At 22.8% G+C, this 18,773-nt stretch overlaps 4 protein-coding genes across 4 annotated transcripts; 3 read left to right on the top strand and 1 right to left on the bottom strand.

Annotated features, from left to right (window-relative positions):
• Positions 1-3,853: 3,853 nt before the first annotated feature.
• PCHAS_1229100 (mannose-6-phosphate isomerase, putative) lies at positions 3,854-6,316 on the top strand (the record flags this gene model as incomplete). The annotated part of the gene is made up of 1 exon (XM_738545.2): positions 3,854-6,316. One exon carries the CDS (start codon positions 3,854-3,856, stop codon positions 6,314-6,316), a length of 2,463 nt encoding a protein of 820 aa, XP_743638.2.
• Positions 6,317-7,171: 855 nt separating this feature from the next.
• On the bottom strand, positions 7,172-11,599 carry PCHAS_1229200 (sentrin-specific protease 2, putative; the record flags this gene model as incomplete). The annotated part of the gene is made up of 3 exons (XM_016798938.1): positions 7,172-7,298; positions 7,460-10,541; positions 10,678-11,599. 3 exons carry the CDS (start codon positions 11,597-11,599, stop codon positions 7,172-7,174), a joined length of 4,131 nt encoding a protein of 1,376 aa, XP_016654292.1.
• Positions 11,600-13,756: 2,157 nt separating this feature from the next.
• PCHAS_1229300 (conserved protein, unknown function) lies at positions 13,757-14,164 on the top strand (the record flags this gene model as incomplete). The annotated part of the gene is made up of 1 exon (XM_738134.2): positions 13,757-14,164. One exon carries the CDS (start codon positions 13,757-13,759, stop codon positions 14,162-14,164), a length of 408 nt encoding a protein of 135 aa, XP_743227.2.
• A 1,180-nt stretch (positions 14,165-15,344) lies between these two features.
• PCHAS_1229400 (nucleolar protein 10, putative) lies at positions 15,345-17,051 on the top strand (the record flags this gene model as incomplete). Its single annotated transcript, XM_738135.2, has 1 exon — positions 15,345-17,051. The coding sequence occupies one exon, from the start codon at positions 15,345-15,347 to the stop codon at positions 17,049-17,051; it is 1,707 nt and encodes a 568-aa protein (XP_743228.2).
• Positions 17,052-18,773: the final 1,722 nt, after the last annotated feature.

An 18,773-nucleotide genomic window follows, 5' to 3' on the forward strand; every position in this document is an offset into this window, starting at 1 on the left:
AACAAATTTGTATGTAGACATGTAAATATTTATATGAAACACCGAAATGAAATTATGAATGGTGGTAAATGCAAAAACAGAAAATCTTCAATATAAGCATGCTCATAAAGAGTTATTAAGTTCATAAATAAGTATAAATGTATATAATATGCATATCAAGAAAAAAAATATGATGTCTACATAACACCATAAAAGTAAACACAATAAACAACAGATATTTAATAAATATTAATAAGTATACAAATGTGTATAAATTTATAATTGTAAAAAAAAAGAAAAGAAAAACAAACGAAAAAACGAAAAAGCAAAAAAACAAAAAAATTTGTATTTTAATATACTCTATATTTGTTCTCTTGGTTCGTTTTTCGTTTTCTACATTAAGTTCTCTTTTTTGTGTTCTTTTTTTATTATTTTATAAATTTATATTTTATTATATATTTTTTAAATAAGATTTTATCTGCTTTTCGCATTTCCTGATTTATTATAAATAAAAATATGGTTAAATAGATTTAAAAAAAAAAAAAAAGTTGAAAAAGGCAATAAGTTTAAATTCATAAATGTTGAAGGGGAATAAAACAATTGTTTATAAAATAAGAGCACATTCAGTTTCCGCCCATGTTACATTACAAATAAATATACAAATGTACATTATGAGTGTGATGAAAGTATTGCTTTGTTTCGATTTTATTTTAACTGGTTACGAAATCCACACCACATATTTCTTAATAATGGCGAATAAACAAATGAAGTTTTTTTATTTTTTTTTGTCTCGAATAATTAATATATAACAAGCTCATGCATAAATATTTATCTTAAACTAATAGATATTTTTATTTCTTTTCGTTTAGCATATGGATGTTGCTTTTTGAACTAAGTGGCGTAAAAATGCATATATGCACGATAGTCTATATATATCCTATATGTATATAACATATGTGGTAATATGGGCTTATAATAATATTTTTTTACATGCACCTACATTTATTACTTTTTTTTTCTTTCTTAAAAATTGTATGTACATGTGTATTTGTACAAATATGATAATTCATACATGCCTATATATATTTACATGTATATATAGGCATTAAAAAAAAATTATAATATATAAAATGCTCTTTCTCCTTAATGCCACCATTTATTAATCATAAGAAAAAGTATAAAAATTGTGAAAATTTTAAAAAAATAGAGAAAACAAATAAAATAAAGAAACTAAAAAGTTATATATTATAACTTGGTATAATATCAAAGTGTAGGAAAAAAGTTGTAACATTTATTCAAGTTTCAAATATAAATTTCGAAACAATTTATAGTTAAAGATATAGGGGAAAAAAAATATATATTCGATATTTTGTTTATTCTTATGTTAACAGTATATAATACTTTAACAGGTGCAAAAAACAAGTTTCACACCTGAATGTAAATATATACGTGTATATATGGGGGTACTACATATATTATGAGGTACACGCTATAAAAAGAAATGTTCTATTTGATTATAGAACTAAAACGTGTGAAACCATTTTTTGTAAATAATCTTAAGTTATACCTATAAAGCTACATTTTTTTTTGTTCTATATTTTATATGAATGCCAATATAGTTACATAATTTTGTGCATGCTTTGAATCTTTCATATGAATAAAATAAATATAAAAAAAAAAAAAAAATGGAAAATTAATACATATATATATAAGCAATTTTTACATTAGCAATCCTATTTATAGATACCTTTATTTTTGATAAAGTAGGAATTTCGTGCTTGCACTATTTAAATAAATATATATGATTTGAAAATATGTAAAATTTTTTATTTTGTACCCCTTATTTGGTATAACATATGGTTAGATAATATACTTATAATCATTTCACAAATTTAATAAAAAAAAATATAAAAAATAAAAAGTATAGTTCCCTTAATTATGAATTATTTACTAACCCCTTTATTATACATAAATATATATATAGCATGTGTTGTGTTTAATCTCTCTCATAGATATATTTTTTTATTTTGGAAAATTGTACTACAATTGTTAAAATGGTGGTACACCATTAAATGGTGGAGGAGAAATTTTCCACAAGGGTTTTTCCATATGCATGCGCTATTATCTTTAGAAAACATTATGTAATTTCACAAAAATAAAGAAATAAAATAAAGAAATAAAATAAAGTATAATATAAAATAATAAAATAAAAGGAATATAAAGTAAAATTTTATATATCAAAAGTTTTGACATTAATTATTTTCTTCAAATATTTATTTTAATTTTACCTATTAATAAAATATAGATAGATAGATAGGTAATATATGGTCCCGAATTCTTATTGGAAATAAAACCGGGGTATTCATATGAAATATATCATATTATAATACTGCATAACCATATATATCATGTAAAATATGTGTTATTTTTTTATTCGTCACCCTTTTATTTTATTATAAAAAAAGAAATTAGTACCCATAATTATATATCTAATAAATATATACACGAGATATAGTATGTACCGAATAAAAAGAATCGGCTTCAATACGTATTTTTTTATAGCAAATTAGAGAAATGGAAGAGAAAATAATATTAAAAAAAAAAAAAGGATAAAGGGAATTATGGCAAATAATATACCGACCTTAATTTTATGTTATTACTTTAAAAAAATAAAACAAAAAATAATAATAATAAAAAAAATTAAATTAATGGAACATATGTATAATTACATATTTAATATATGCTATAATAAAAGTTAAAAATAATGCACAATATACTTTATAACACTTTTTTTTTTATTTTCTTTTTATTTAATTCCATTATTTGAAAATTAAAAAAAAAAATAAAATATTAATATTTTAACAAATTTGCTGTGTAAAATTATAGAGATACTCATAACTTCATAAAAAAAATAAGCCGTTTCTATAATTATATTTTAATAGTTTCAAAATTTTTGAAAACGTAAAATATATTTATTATGCACATAATATGGGCATGTATATTATGAAGATAATTTTTTTTTTTGTATATACATGAATATATTGCTTAGTTCCCATTTATAGATATTATCCACATATCACAGCTTATAATATATGTAGATTTATACTTATATAAGTATATTTTCTGCATATACTATATTATAATTTTTCACAAATATATTTGAATTCATTTGTTAAATGTTTAAAGATTGAAGTAGGCCTTTTGAATACTTGAATCAGGCCAAGAACAATATTGATCTATAGTGTTAACCAAAAAAATCGAAAAAATATATAACTTAGGAATTAGTATGTATTTTTTTAAAAATTTTAAAATGGGTCACTTCAATTGTTCGAGAGTAATTGTAACAGTTTATATATAATTTTATTTTGAGTATAACTCAATTATTTTTTTTTTTTTTTTTATAAATATTTGAAAAACACCATTGAATGAAGAGAAAAATCGAGTAACATATATAAGCAATTTCAAGAAGCCTTTAAAACACATATTTATATCAATTCGTTTTATTTAAAAATATATTTTGCGAAAAAGAAGATGAAATGATGAAATAATTGAATTCTATATATTTTCATAATCCCAAAATACTAAGGATTTTTTTTCCTTTTTATTTTTATAAAATATATATATTTTTTTAATTAACTCAGTCTCCGAATTTGCTGGGAATATATATATATAAATTTGTTTGTGTACTTTTTTATGGAATAATCGGAATTTTATTTGTATATAAGAAGCTTTACCAATTTGTGCTGAGCAAGCAATATATGTAAAGTGTATATACACCCGTTGTTTGCAAAAAAAAAAATATATTGAAAGTGTGCATAAGTCAGGATAACCATTTTTGTGAGCTTATATAACAAAAAAAAAAAAAAAAAATAAAATGAAAGGAAGAAAATTGTGTATAAATGAGTGTATCCCTTATGTACAAAAATATGATTGGGGTGAAGGAAAAGAAGGGATGGTTTATGATGTTATGAAAAATATAGTAAATGATAATTATGATATAATTAAAAAGGATATAAATAATTATGAATATTTAAAAGAGTATGCTGAAGATATAGAAAACGATAATAACAATAACGGCACTAATAATGGTAATAACTGTACCAATGAAGTAGAGAAAAATGATAATAAATTAAAGAAAGAGGCAAGTGATAAATCCCATCGATATGCTGAACTATGGATTGGCAATCATCAAAGTGGTCCCAACTTAATTCGATATAAAAATGGATTTGTAAAAATCGGAGAATTTATAGATATATATAAAAATAAAAAAATTAAAAATCATAAAATATCAAAATATTTTTATAGAAATCAAGAAGGAAAAAATAAAGAAGATGGCACAAATGATGAAAATCAAAATGGAAATAATACAAACGCTAGCAATACTACAAGCAATGAATTGGATAATGAAAATAAAAAAATTTCTATAGCATCGGATACAGCTGTAAATAATAATGATAATAAAAGAGAGCATCATTTTAAGAGACATTCGGATGGAGATTGTAATGATATATCATATAATAATACCGAAGAATCATATAACAGTATGAATAATAAAAGTGGGCAATTATTAAAAGAGGGTTTACAAGAAAGCGAAGATTTATTCCCATATCTTTTTAAAATGCTTTCAATAAATAAACCCCTTAGTATTCAAATACATCCAAATGAAGCTCAAACATTATATTTGAATACTGTAAATCCAAATGTTTATAAAGATAAAATATTTAAAACTGAAATGTGTGTATGTATTAATTCAATGAGCTTATTATGTGGATATATTAATATATTTAAAATTGCATTTCTGATAAAAAATGTAAAAGAGCTTTATGATTTTTTTATGAAAAAAGATAAAAATGACCTTGATACATGTGATAATAAAAATGGCATAAAAATAAATAACAGAGCAAGTAGTAATGAAAGTTTTAGAAGGGATAATAAAAATCCAATGTCACGTAAAGAGCCAGATGAATTTGGACCGAAAAAAAAAAATGCTAGCAATAATAGTAACCGCTTTAATCATAACAATTTTGGCAATAACAAGAATAACAATAACAAAGATTTATTTACTTTATTTGATCTATTTGATGCGAATAAAAACGAGCATATAGAAGAAGTTTTAAATTGCTTTTCAAGAATTTATAAATACATAATTAATTATTCCATAAAAAGATATAATGAATCCAATTGTGATATTATATCTATCATTGATAATTATGCAGAGTGTATACAAAAATATGTTTTTTATGAAGATTTTTTTCGTAATTTTTATAAAAATGACAATCCTCCAAAAGATACTATAAATATAGGTAATGTTATTAAAACGGAAAAAGAAAAATTAATTGATTTTTTTAAACAAAATAAAAATATTCCTGATATGATAGACTCCGATGTAGAAAAATATATAAATAATATAGACGAAAATGAAACACAAAATGAAACTCCCGGAGGTAATGAAAATAACACTCCACCGAGTATAAATAACGAGGCTTTCTTTATAACTATGAAAAAAGTTAAATCCCTTTATGAACATATGTATAAATATTTAACATATCGAATATTCCTAGCAGAAAATGAAGTATTAAATAAATGCATATCTTTTATTGTTACGAAAAATCCAAAATATTGTTCTTATATAAAAACAAAAGAAAAATTAAAAAAAAATATCGACGAACCATATATAGAGGCTTGTAAAAAAAAGAATCTAGAAAACTTATCTAAAGAAGCAGAAAATTATATTATAAATAATATCTTTGAAATATTAAATAATGTTTCTAAATTTTATCCCGAAGATAATGGAAGAATATTTGTTTTCATATTACAATTAATTAATTTAAAAGATGGTGATGTTATATATATCAAGCCTGGAGTTATGCATTCATATATTTCAGGCAACTGTTTAGAATGTATGACGAATTCTGATTTAGTTATAAGAGGCGGTTTAACTAGTAAAGAAGTTGATAAAGTCAACTTTATAAAATATGTTAATTATAAAAACAATCATCCTGTAATTTTAGAAAAAGAATTTATTAATTATAATATTATATCATGCAGTTATAAAAGCATGAAATATTTCAAAATTCTATTTGTTAAAATAAGACCAGGAGAAGTTGTTAATTATATGTTTTCAGAAACATCTTTTACATCCTGTATTATTCTTTCTTCAAATACAAAAACACAATTAAAAGGACGTAAAAAAGAAAAAAAAAAAGCTAGTATTAAATCAATAAAAAAAGGAACGGTTTTTGTAATTGCTCCTAATATTATGGTTACAATGTCGAACCAATATGAAAATAAAGAAGATGGAGATAAAGATTTTGTTTTATATTGTGCTACAGCATAAGTTATTATATATTATGAAATATGGCAATATAGACAATTGGGAAAAAAATATTTTTTTTCGGGCTAATTATATTGTATATACTGGGGAGAGGCATATATATAAAATCATGAAATTTGTTTAAATATTTAATAGTATATTTGGTTAATCATATAATTTGTTCAATTCACAATAATCTGCTACTCTTTGTTATTTTAAGTATGCAGAATATTTTCAACATGTTCGATATATTTTTTTTTTTATTTTTGCTTTAAATTTTTTTTACCGAATTTGAACATACTCGCACATATATGTATACACCAATTTTTGCTATCTATATATTTTAAATTTTATAAATAAATGTTTTATGATTTATGTATTATATATTTTATGCCCGTTCTATTTGGAATGGTATACTATATTCCTTAGCACGTTATTTTTTTCCCTTTCTTTACCCTTCTTTATGGCAATGCCTTTTCAATTTATTTTCAAGTATTTATTTTATAGGAGTTAAAATTAATTTGTTATTTTTCATTGTTTTATCTTTTATATAGAACTTGCGAAATGTGATATTTGTGACCATCTGCTCTCCATTTATTTTTTATATCTTTGATTATATTTTATGTTTTATTCTCTTATTCCATTTTTAAACTCTTAAAATGGTTAATCTCTTTTAAAGATATATAAAACGCTTATAAGTTTTACAACTAAAGTTACGAAGTAAATTATATCAAAATAATAATACAAAGGATGGCAAATGTGTGTAAGACATTTGTATGTTGACAAAAAAAAATAGATCGAAAATATCAAATGGATGCAAAACGAATAGCAAGTAATGAAATGACTAAATAATAGTATGCCATGTGATGGGTCCTGAAATTAATTCCTTTGATATTTATCATTGTGGTTCATTAAAAATAACAAATTTAAAATTTCTATATGCTTTTCTGATTTCCAATTTATGACATCTTTCATGTACAGAAGCATCTTCTTCATTTGCTTCCTCCTAAATGAAAATAAGTAAAACGAAAAATGGTGAGCATGTAGAAACGTTGGAAAACACCGGAAAAGATTAGGGCGTAGCCTAAAGCAAACAAATATGAATACACGAGCAGTACTAACAATGAACACGGCGTAAACACGGCGTAAGCATGATGAATTTTTTACTTTGTGCATATGTCTTTCTGGTCAAACCAGGGAGACGAATTATTGGAGTAAATCCGAGCATAGGGGTTTTTAGTAGCATTTTGTTGGGACCAGTTGAAATTATATTTATTATCGGGGTATCTATTTTTAATATATTTATTAAAAGGTTTGATCAAATCGGTCTCAATTAAATGCACATTTAAACATAAATGTAAAATAAAATAAATAATATATATACCACAATCATAGGTATTATTTTGCTTTGGTATTATATTTGGATATACAAATTTAAAAAATATTTTAGGTTCACTACTTTCATTCCCACTTGTATTACTATGATAAGTATGAGAAGAAGAATCACTATCCTCTCCAGAATTTGATAATATATTATTATTTTTTTTTTTTTTTTTTTTTTTTTCTTTTTTCACATAATCTCGATGAAATAAATGTTCTATATACTTCTTTAATTTTTCTAAAATTGTATTTCCTTTAGTTGATGGAAATAAAGAATCAAGATATATCATATATACTAACTTTTCCTCTTTGATATTATTTTCATTTTTACATTCTTTAGAATTTTGTTCTATCACATCAATACTTAAACTTTTCTTTTTATTGTTACGACTTTCGCTACTATCACTTATAGAAATATAACTCGATTCATGTTCATTCCCATCGCTCAAATATCCTGAAATTGTTTTTTTCCTTCCAAATTTGTGTTCGTCATTTTTTTCAATGCCCTTTTCAAACAAATCAGTTAAGTCTTGATACGGTTTGCCATTTGCTTTAAATGAATGCTTCATCATACTGTTGCTTTTGTTATACCTATGTGCGCAATATTGCTGGTCATTTAAAAAGTACGAATCAAGAGATTTACTTCTATATCTAGGGAATGCATCTCCTTCTTTGTTACATTGGGAATTCGAACTTGTGTCGATGCTTATATTTCGATCAGAATCGTCTGAAGTGTTTCGGGAAATGGTAGAAGAAATATTTTCCTGTACACTTTCTATGACATCCTTATTGCTCACCTTTTTATCCTTCTCGTCATCATTAATACTATCAGATGGGGACACTGTGTCTTTATCCCGATTTGAATCCGTGAAAGGGAAATAAATAAGAACTAAAGACCAATGAGTGTTATTAATGTTTATTGGAACAAACACATATTTATATTCATAAATTTTTTTATTTAATTTTTTAATCCATCTGTTTGTATTAAGATATGCTTTTGATATATCATCATATAATTCAATTTTTTTATAAAAAAACGTATTAAAAATGTATATATCATTTTTTTGATCATTTTCACTTTTACACCCATCATTATTATTGTTTCTGTTCAATATATAAAAATAAATATAATTATTAAAAAAGTCTATAATTGAATCGTCTATATATTTAAATTTATTTAAACGAAATAAACTACAATCATCAATTTTATAATTATTTAATTGCCATACATTTTTTTTTTCTACCATTTTCTCATTTATATACCAATTTAATATTTTTACATCAATACTTTTTTCTGTTTCTAAAAATTCTAATTTTGTTTTTTCAATATTCGTATAATTTTTATATAATCCTATATACAACTTAAGGCTTTCAGAATATTTTACATATACATTATTTGTATATATTATTTTTATAATATCTAAAATATTATTTACTTTCTTATCTAAAAAGAAACACTTCCCATTTGTCTCTTCCTCTTTTTCATTATACTCACTACTTTCATCATTTTCATTTTCTTCCATTCCATTAGTTCCATTTTGATTTTCCAAATTTATGTCTACCACATCCCCATTCATTGTTTGCTTCTCACAGTTATTAAATTGAGAAGACTTTGCCTTTTCTGTAACTATTTCTTCGACAGATCCATTATTTTTCTTATAACATGAAGAATCAGTACTATGATTTGATCCGTTATTGGAATTTTGTGCATCATTACATTCGCCATATGTTATATATTTCGTACTCTCTGAAATAGTTAAATCGTTTTTTCCATTTTTTACTAAATCTTCAAAATTAAGACAACTATTATTATTATTACTATAGTCACAATATAGTTGATCTTTTTCAATTTTTCTTTTTTTTGAAATTTGTTTTTCAAAACAATCTGGTTCTAACACATTAACTTCTGAGTAACAAACAGACTGATTATGAAAATTATTTGAATATTCTTCTAATTGATGTTTTGTACTTATTTTTATATTTATTTCTTTTTCAACTTCAACAACATTATTCTCAATATTTTGTATTTTATTTTTTTTTTCATAACTTTCCATTTCATTTACATTAGTTTGATCATTCAAAATGTAAACTTGATCACTATTAGTATGATCGTTTTGAATGTAACACATATTATCAATATCTATTCTACTATCATTACTATTACTACTGCTATATTTTGTTTTATTTATTTCATCTTCTTTATGCTCTAGCATATGCTTAGATGAAACATCTGAAGTTACACTGTTTGGATCTTGCTGTGTGCTGTTGTCAAACATAACTGTTGGCTCATTCCCCTTTTCTTTATCTTGTGTCTTATCAGGCAATTTTATACTTCCATTATTTTCTGATATATATTTTTTTTTTTTTTTTCGAAGAGATTTGTTCCTACTTTGATAAGTCCAAGCATTCGACATATCACTATCGTATAATTCTTTTGCCATTTTTTGTAAACTCGTTTTTTTAAACATTACATATTTTTGTATTAAAGCTTCTTCGTCTTTTTTTAAATTTAAATTTAATAATAACCATTTTATTTTTAAATTATTTCTTTTCAATGGTATAAGATTATTTTTTTTTTTATTTTTTTTATATTTGTCTTCCTCTTTTTTGCAATCTTCTTCTTTCACTTCTTTACTATTCTCTTTAGTTATTACTTCGGTGTCACTAAAAAATAAATTGGTGCTACATATACTTATATCACTTTGATAATTTTCTAATTTATTACATGGTAATATTTCGTTTTTAATTTTCCCAAATAAGGATGAATATTTTTTTCGTTTTGATTTTTTTAGATGCTCCTTTTCTATATATTCATATTTTTCGTCTTTGAGAAATCCAGTTATTTCTTTCACATAATTTTCCTCATTGACTACAAACAAAAAATCAAAATTTTTAAAACAGTGTTGTCACAAAAATGGGCAACGATTTATGTCGTGCAAAAATGTAAGCGCGCATGTGAAAATGAGAAAAACAAAAATAATTTAAAAAAGCATGGACATCCATACCTTGATTGATCCTGAAGAAATGGTTCATGAATATGTGAGCGGGTTCATGAAAATTCAAATATAACAATTTTATTTCTTTATTATTTATATTAGTTTTGTCTTGCTTATTCTCTGATTTCGTAGTGATGTTATTTTTATTGGTTACATCATTTTTGTAATCTAATTCGTCTACTATCAACTTTTTTTGTTGCTTTTGTGAATCGATATTATGTTCAACCTCGCTTTGATTTTTTTTAAGTTTTTTTTCTAATATACTTTTTAAACTATCTAAAATTTGAGTATCAGTATTTTCTAATTTAGAATATTCAATAGTGGATATATCATAACTGCAACTTACACTATCAAATAATTTTGTAATACATATTTTTTTTTCTAAATTTGTTGAATTAACTTTGTTTTCTTTCTTTATTTCTTTACTAATTTTTAGTTTATTTTCTTCATCATTTTTGGAACTCTCATCGGGTTTCTGTGAATATAAAAACGTTTTATTTATAATATCATTTGGGTTATCCGTCTTTTTATTATCTACATATTTCCTTTGAACTTGATATATATATATTTCATTATTTTTTGTATTTAAACATAAGTATAGTTTAACTTTTTTCTTTTTATAAAAATGGTATAGATATTTATTTTTTTCTGAATTATTATTTGTACATGGATAAAAAGACAATATTTTGGAGTTACCACAAATATAAGAAATAAGTTCTACAACTATAAAATCGTCGTTTTTTTCATAAATGAATTCATTACTTTCATCTGATGATAATATTTCACATAATTCGTTATTACAAATGGTGGTCACCCTTTTTTCTTCCGTATTTGTAGCTATTTTATGTGTATTCTTTTTTTCAAAAGAATTCATCATATTTTTATTATTTATTTCATTTTTATATTTATAGGAGCTTTTTCCGTTTTTCATGGTTTTAATAATTTTTTTATTTATTATATATTTTGTTTTAAATAATTTTTATTAATCATATCACACACTTTTTAAACACAAATGGTGTCATATATAAAGCACATGATACATATATCATCGTAGTTGTTAAAAATGGTATTGTTTCAATTTTGTTTTTAAAAAAAATTATGCAAGTTTCCTACTGTCAGGAGGATCAACTAGATCAATGGAATTTACTACATAGTTTTTTCCAATTATATAGTATATGAAATAAATTGAAAAGTAATGCTAAAAATATAATAAAAAAAATAAGCAAACCAAATTATTACAGTAATAGTAATTATAATAAGCATACACAAAACAATCTAAATATTTTTGAATACCATTTTATCATTAAAAAGGTTTATGGAAACACAACAATTAGTGTTGTCTTGATATATACAACACCCCACATTAATTATATGTATATAATATATTTCAATGAAATGTGCAAAAACACACACTATAATAATATATATAATTAAATTAAAGTTAAAGAATATATTTGTACTGTATATAAAAACATATCATATTGTAAAAAGTGACATAACATATTTAACTCTCTTAAATATGATTAACTTAAAAGTATTTAATTCTATAACATATATATATATGTGTGTATATATTTTTTATACAAGCATTTAATGTTTGCCACAATTCGAGAGAATATATAGGCATAGGCCAAATGGGTTTAAAAAATAAAAAAACAAATATATATACATACGTGTGTAGTTTTTATTTAGCGGGAAAAATAGTGTAATTAAAGACACAAAAATATACTTAAAGCATATTGAAATTAAAAGTTTCCGGCATATAAGTATAACACATAAATATGTAAGCAAACATGTATATAAATATGTGGGCAAATCCTATAATGAATATATATACATAAGTATATTATTAGTATGCATATACATTTATATTTTTATTTAAGTATTTACACAGCGATCTAAATGGATACCCAAATCAACTGCTTTTATTTGTTAAATTTTAGTTTCCCTATTTTTAATTATTAGTTTTAATTTTGTCATAATTTTAAAAAAGCAAAAAAAATGGAAATATAAAAAGAAAAAAAAATGAAATGTCTATCAAATTATTTAAAAAAAATTCCACAGATAGTGTAAAAATATACATACAGGTTTTTGAAATGGAAAGTAGTTTAAACTCATGAATTTATACAAATATATATTATACCCATTATGTAATAACACATTATAATAATATATTATAAATTACCTTTTTTGGTGCTATACACATTTTTTTTTTATTCGCACATGAAATAAACATAAAAATGAATTACAAGTTTTTCGCCAGATATAAGACCAAAAAAAATTAAAGTAAATTATAATATAAAGTGGAATTTTTTTAAATAATCTCATAAACATTAGATAAATAATAAAAAATAAAAAGAATATTGACAGAATAAATGAAATAAAAAGTCAAGTAAATTGGTGAGGCATACACCCTTTGCTTTCAGAGTGTCATATTATTTATTCATAGTATTTAATAAAGCCAGTTATATTACTAAAAAACAACAAAACAAACAAACAAAAATAATGTTTATTTTAAGCCAAAAGTATATTATATTAACATATTTTTTTTAATAAAAATATTTAAAAAATTATAATTTAATTAAATAATATTATTTCATATTTCATAATGACAATATACACATATTCAAAATAGGCTTGTATACGTTATATCCATAAATAATGTATATGCTTTCCCCCCCCTAAAATAAATAAAAATAAATAAAGTAATTATTTTTGAACTATAAAATAGTATACCTTTCGAAATATCAGGCAATTAAGGAAGCTGTAATATTCAAAAGTTTTATAATAAATAAACAAAATATAAATGATAAAGGGAACAAAACAAACGTGCGAGCATATGCAAACGAAATAAATCACACTAACAAGGAACATTACATAAAAAATTAAAGAATATAAAATAATCATTTCTTGTTATTTTTTCAAATATTAAGGTAATAATATAAAATTGTGTTGAAACCTATATTTTTTGTTTCCTCCATGTTTATAGATAGTGTCATAAATAAAGCCTTACATGTTCGTACATGTGTAATCTTGCTCGAAAATGCAGATATAGTATACCCCTACATATATAGCATATCTATATCGTATGCCAATTTTACTAATTTTTTGTGACAGGAAAATGGATATAAACTTAGAGGAAAGAGCGTATACATCGCCTATGATGCGCTACATATACAGACACCATAATATGATAAATAAAAAAAATGGTGATATCAAAAGTAATGATTTTGTACCCTTCAGTATTAGATTAGGTAGTCTACCAATAAGCAATGCCAGTAATAATAAATATATGTCGAATTTAAATTCTTTAAATATAATAAATATGTTACCATTATCCTTATTTTCAAGCTACAATAGTAACAATATGACTTCAACCGATATATTATTTTTACCCAAATTTTCAACCTTTTTATTTTTTACTATACCTATATTTGTTATGCTACCTAATTTAACCTTATATACAAAACATTGGTTTTTCTTTGCACCCAAATAAGATGATAAGAAATCACAATTTGCTCTCCCCACCCATATGCATATGCATCATATGCGTATCCATCATATGTATATAGTATATAAGACCAAATGTGAAGTTACATTTTTTTATTTATGTTTTTAGTTTACTTGCATACTTTGAATTAAATTATTTTTTGTTTATTAAAACATTCCTAATGTATGTTAAGGCATATTGCCTGTTCAATATTCAGACTACATTTTTTTATATGCTGTTCCAAGCACGTATATACAAAATTAAAGTGTTAAGGAGCATTTACCGAAACCATATAATTTTTTTTAATTATAAAATATTGACACTGTAATTTAGGCAGTTTATTTGGGCATATTAATAGACGCTCAAAGAAATGGACAAGGCATCATACCATTTTATAAGTTCAATGGTTATGAGCATAAGCATTATATAAAAATAGCATGCTGACATGTAATTGAATTAAAAGAATATATGTTTATTCATTTATGGAGTTAGTAAAAAATATTCCATAGGGTACCATTATTCTTTTTTCCCAATCATTTATGTAACTGTAATTAGAAAAAATATATATATAATATAATAAAAACACACGCGTTGAAAGTTATGAAAAATTAAAAAAATTGTTTAATCATATATAAAATAAAATTGATATATCATATAAATTTTTTTTATAAAAATTGTAAATTCCTTTTTTTATTTATATTAAATTTTTTGAAATATAAAAAATAAAATATACCATTATATTATTTATGTTATGCCTATATAATTATATGGGCCCAATTGAAATTATATTTTGATGTTGCAAAAAAAAAAAAATAATTGCATACAAAATTTTGAAAAATACCAAGGATATTTTCTAAATAATTTATATTTTTTTATTTAAAAATTAACATAATTGGATGAAATGACAAAATAATATATTCCTAAGTATTCATTTTTATTGTTCAAGAAGAAAGCAAATTTTAGAGTGTTATATAATCAGGAAATAAAAATAGTAACAAATATATTGGGAACTAATTTTGATTGCTTTTTTCTCTTTGACTTATAGATTGGAAAGAAAGTTTTTTTTATCTCTTAAAAAAATAGAGCAGTAAAAAATAAATTTTTAACTTATAGTGAAATTGTTTTGAGTTATTAAGTTTGGGTTGAACTATATAGGTAGTAGAAATGAAACAGACGAAAAAACAAAATGATTAAATCGTTTATAAATAATGGAATAAAAATATATTCGCTGACTTCTGGAAAGCTAGCCCCAGATAGCTATGGTAATAGTAATACAAATTTTGATGCGAAAAAAAAAAAAAAAAATTCAATAAATAATAATGATGATAATTCAGTTGAAGTATTACATGATTTAGAGTTTTCACAAAAAAGTGATGATATCAAAATTAGCGATGATGGAAGATATTTATGTGTAAGTGGTATGTATCCACCACAAGTTGGTTTATATGACACAAGTGAATTGTCAATAAAACATAGAAGACATTTTGATGAAGAAGTATTAAGCTTTGTATTTTTAACAAGTAATTATGAAAAGCTAGCTTTTTTATGTAAAAATAGATATCTTGAATTTCATAATGCTGCTGGGAAATATTATAAAATGCGTATACCCAAAGAAGGAAGAAGCTTAATGTATAATAAAGAATCAACTAATTTATATATTACTGCTTCCTATGAAGATATATATATATTAAATTTACAAAAAGGATGCTATGAAAGTTCAATAAAAACGAAAAATGAGCATAATAATTTTATTTGTAAAAATATGCAATTGCCTATATTTTGTACTGGAGGATCAGATGGATATTTAGAAATATGGGATGAAAGAGAAAAGAAAAGTTTAAATTTTTTAAATGTAAATGAATATGAAGAATTAACTAGTAGTTGTTTTTCAGATAATGGACTAAAATTAGCAGTAGGTACAAGTAAAGGAATTGTAAAACTTTTTGATATAAGACATAGTAAACCTCTTTTAATTAAAGATCATTGTAATGATATCCCTATTAAAAAAATTGAATTTCTTAATGTCGATAGCAGTAAATCTTCATATATGGGGACTAACGAATGGTATAGAAATACATACGACAATTATAACAATAGTGGAATGTACAATAGTAGTACCCACCTTTCTTGTAACGAGTTAGTAGCTTCGTGTGATGAGAATTGTATAAAAATATATTCAGAAGCTCAAAAAAATATATTATCTTTACAAGTAATAAATTTTGATGATGGGAAAAAAAGAAATAATAAGAAAATAAAATTATTAAATAATGAATGTGTAAATATAAACTCTTTTACATTTTATAAAAATTCAGGACTATGTTTTATTCCATGTGATAATAAAAAAGTATTTATATATTTTATACCATATATTGGAATAGCACCAAAATGGTGTAATTTCCTTGATAATATAACTGAAGAATTAGAAGAAAAAGAAAAATATAAAAAGGACGATGTATATGATATAAATAATAATAACAATACCAATGATGGATTTGATGATTATGTATTTTTAACTAATCAACAAATCGAACAATTAAATATAGCTCATATGAAAGGAACCAAAAATTTAATTCCATATTTACATGGCTACTACATTCCTAGTAATATCTATGTAGATATTAAAAGTGTTATGCAAGAAAATGATTTGGAATCGTATAAAAATAATTTAATACAAAAGAAATTACAACAAAAACAACAAATGAGAATATCAGATAAATCAAATATATTAGTAAATAAAAATTATGTTGATAATTTATTAAATAAAGTACAAAAGAGAATTGACAAAAAACAAAAAGCGATGGTAAATGCACAAGAATTGTTACAAGATGACAGATTTAATAAATTGTTTTACGATCCTGAATATATGGTTGAAACAGTAGATTTAGATAAATAAATCAAGCACTATTTTTACAACATTGTTTTTAAAAAAGTTGGTGTATATTTTCTATATATTCCCATTTTTGCCATCCCATTTGCACAGTTAATTCCAATATTACGTGCATGGCATTCCTCTTTTTTGTAATACTACATAATGTGTTTTTGTTGTTTAATTCGATCAAATTGAATTTTCCCTTTTTTTGTTTCATATATATTGTTTTGCATCCATTTTTTTATCATTTTTACAATTATTAAGTCTATACTATACTTAATTGAACTTACAAACTGGTTCATTCGTTTTTCATCATATAATTTTATTTTTGGTACCATTTAATAATATTTCCTTTAAGTAGGGCAATATAACTTCATCACTTTCGTATAGTAAAAGGTTGTCATATAAAATATGATATTTATTGTGTAGTATAAATAAAAGGACAACGAAATTAAGAAAGAAATGAATAATTGCTACATTTCATGCCCAGAAAAAAGCGATAAAACTGTATATTTTTAGTGTGTGTCAATTTTATTTTATTAAAAATATATACCATTTTTACAATTTTGTAAATATTAAAAATTTTTTATAATATGAATATTTCCTCTTAGTAATTTGAAGTAGTTGTATATATTTCTTACATTTTTTACCTTTTTACACGTCTACCCCTTTTATATTATTTTCTTTGGCTATCCAATTTAATTATTTCAATTTAAATATATTTTCCACTGTTGTAATATATTTTTTTAAATAAATTTTTACAAATTGTTTTTTTTTATAATGGTAGTAAAAATTGTAACAATTCGAAAAAAGTATAGAAAACGCAGTTAGCTGTTACACCATACCGTTTAGTATAAAATTTGAGAAACAAAACAAAAAAAAATTAAATATATAAACGTCACAATATATATATTTAAAAATTTTTTATGGAAAATTTATAATATAATTTTTAGTGTGTTTTTTTTTCTATAGTGCTTTAGTGATGTGTGTAGAATCTAAAAATTTACAAGATCAAATTTTTTCTAATTGTAGAATAAAATATATTTTTAAGTTGATTTAGTGTTTTTTCTTTTTTTTAAAATAATGAATTTGTGTAAATTATTATATGTTATTTTTTTGTTCTATTTAGATTATATATTTTTTTTTTCATTTATTACTTTTTTTAATATTTCTCTTTCTTTTTTCGGTGCTCAAAGTTATAAATTGGTTTAGCTTGGACATCGTTCTACTATCCCTTAATTAATTTTTTTTATCAATATTTATACATATATATATATACTCCAATTTTTTTATGGAAATATAATCACATTGTAATAAATGTATACAGTTTCCTTATTCGAAATATATTATGAATGAAATCGTTTAGAGACACTGTCCATTGTTATTGTAGTACGCAAATATATGCTCATGTATGTTTGCCATACTTTAAAAAAATGTAATATACTTGTAAATATACCAACTTGATATCAATAATTTTTTAAAACACACAAATGGTAAACCTAAAAAAAATCACACAAATATAGCTTATAAATATATGTGCAATATACATGTATATCCATTTTTCATCATTTTCAGATTCAAGGTTTGACTAAAGAGCTGCTACGTTTTTTTACTAGGGGAAAGGTAAAATAAAATTATTAAAAAAAAATAATTCTTCAAAAGTGATTGTATAACACTATATGCATATGTATGTGTGGTAAAAAAATAACTTAAGACAACTATTATAAATATATTTTATAAAAATTT

Source organism: Plasmodium chabaudi, assembly GCF_900002335.3.
Source record: "Plasmodium chabaudi chabaudi strain AS genome assembly, chromosome: 12".
Taxonomy (NCBI): Eukaryota; Apicomplexa; class Aconoidasida; order Haemosporida; family Plasmodiidae; genus Plasmodium; species Plasmodium chabaudi.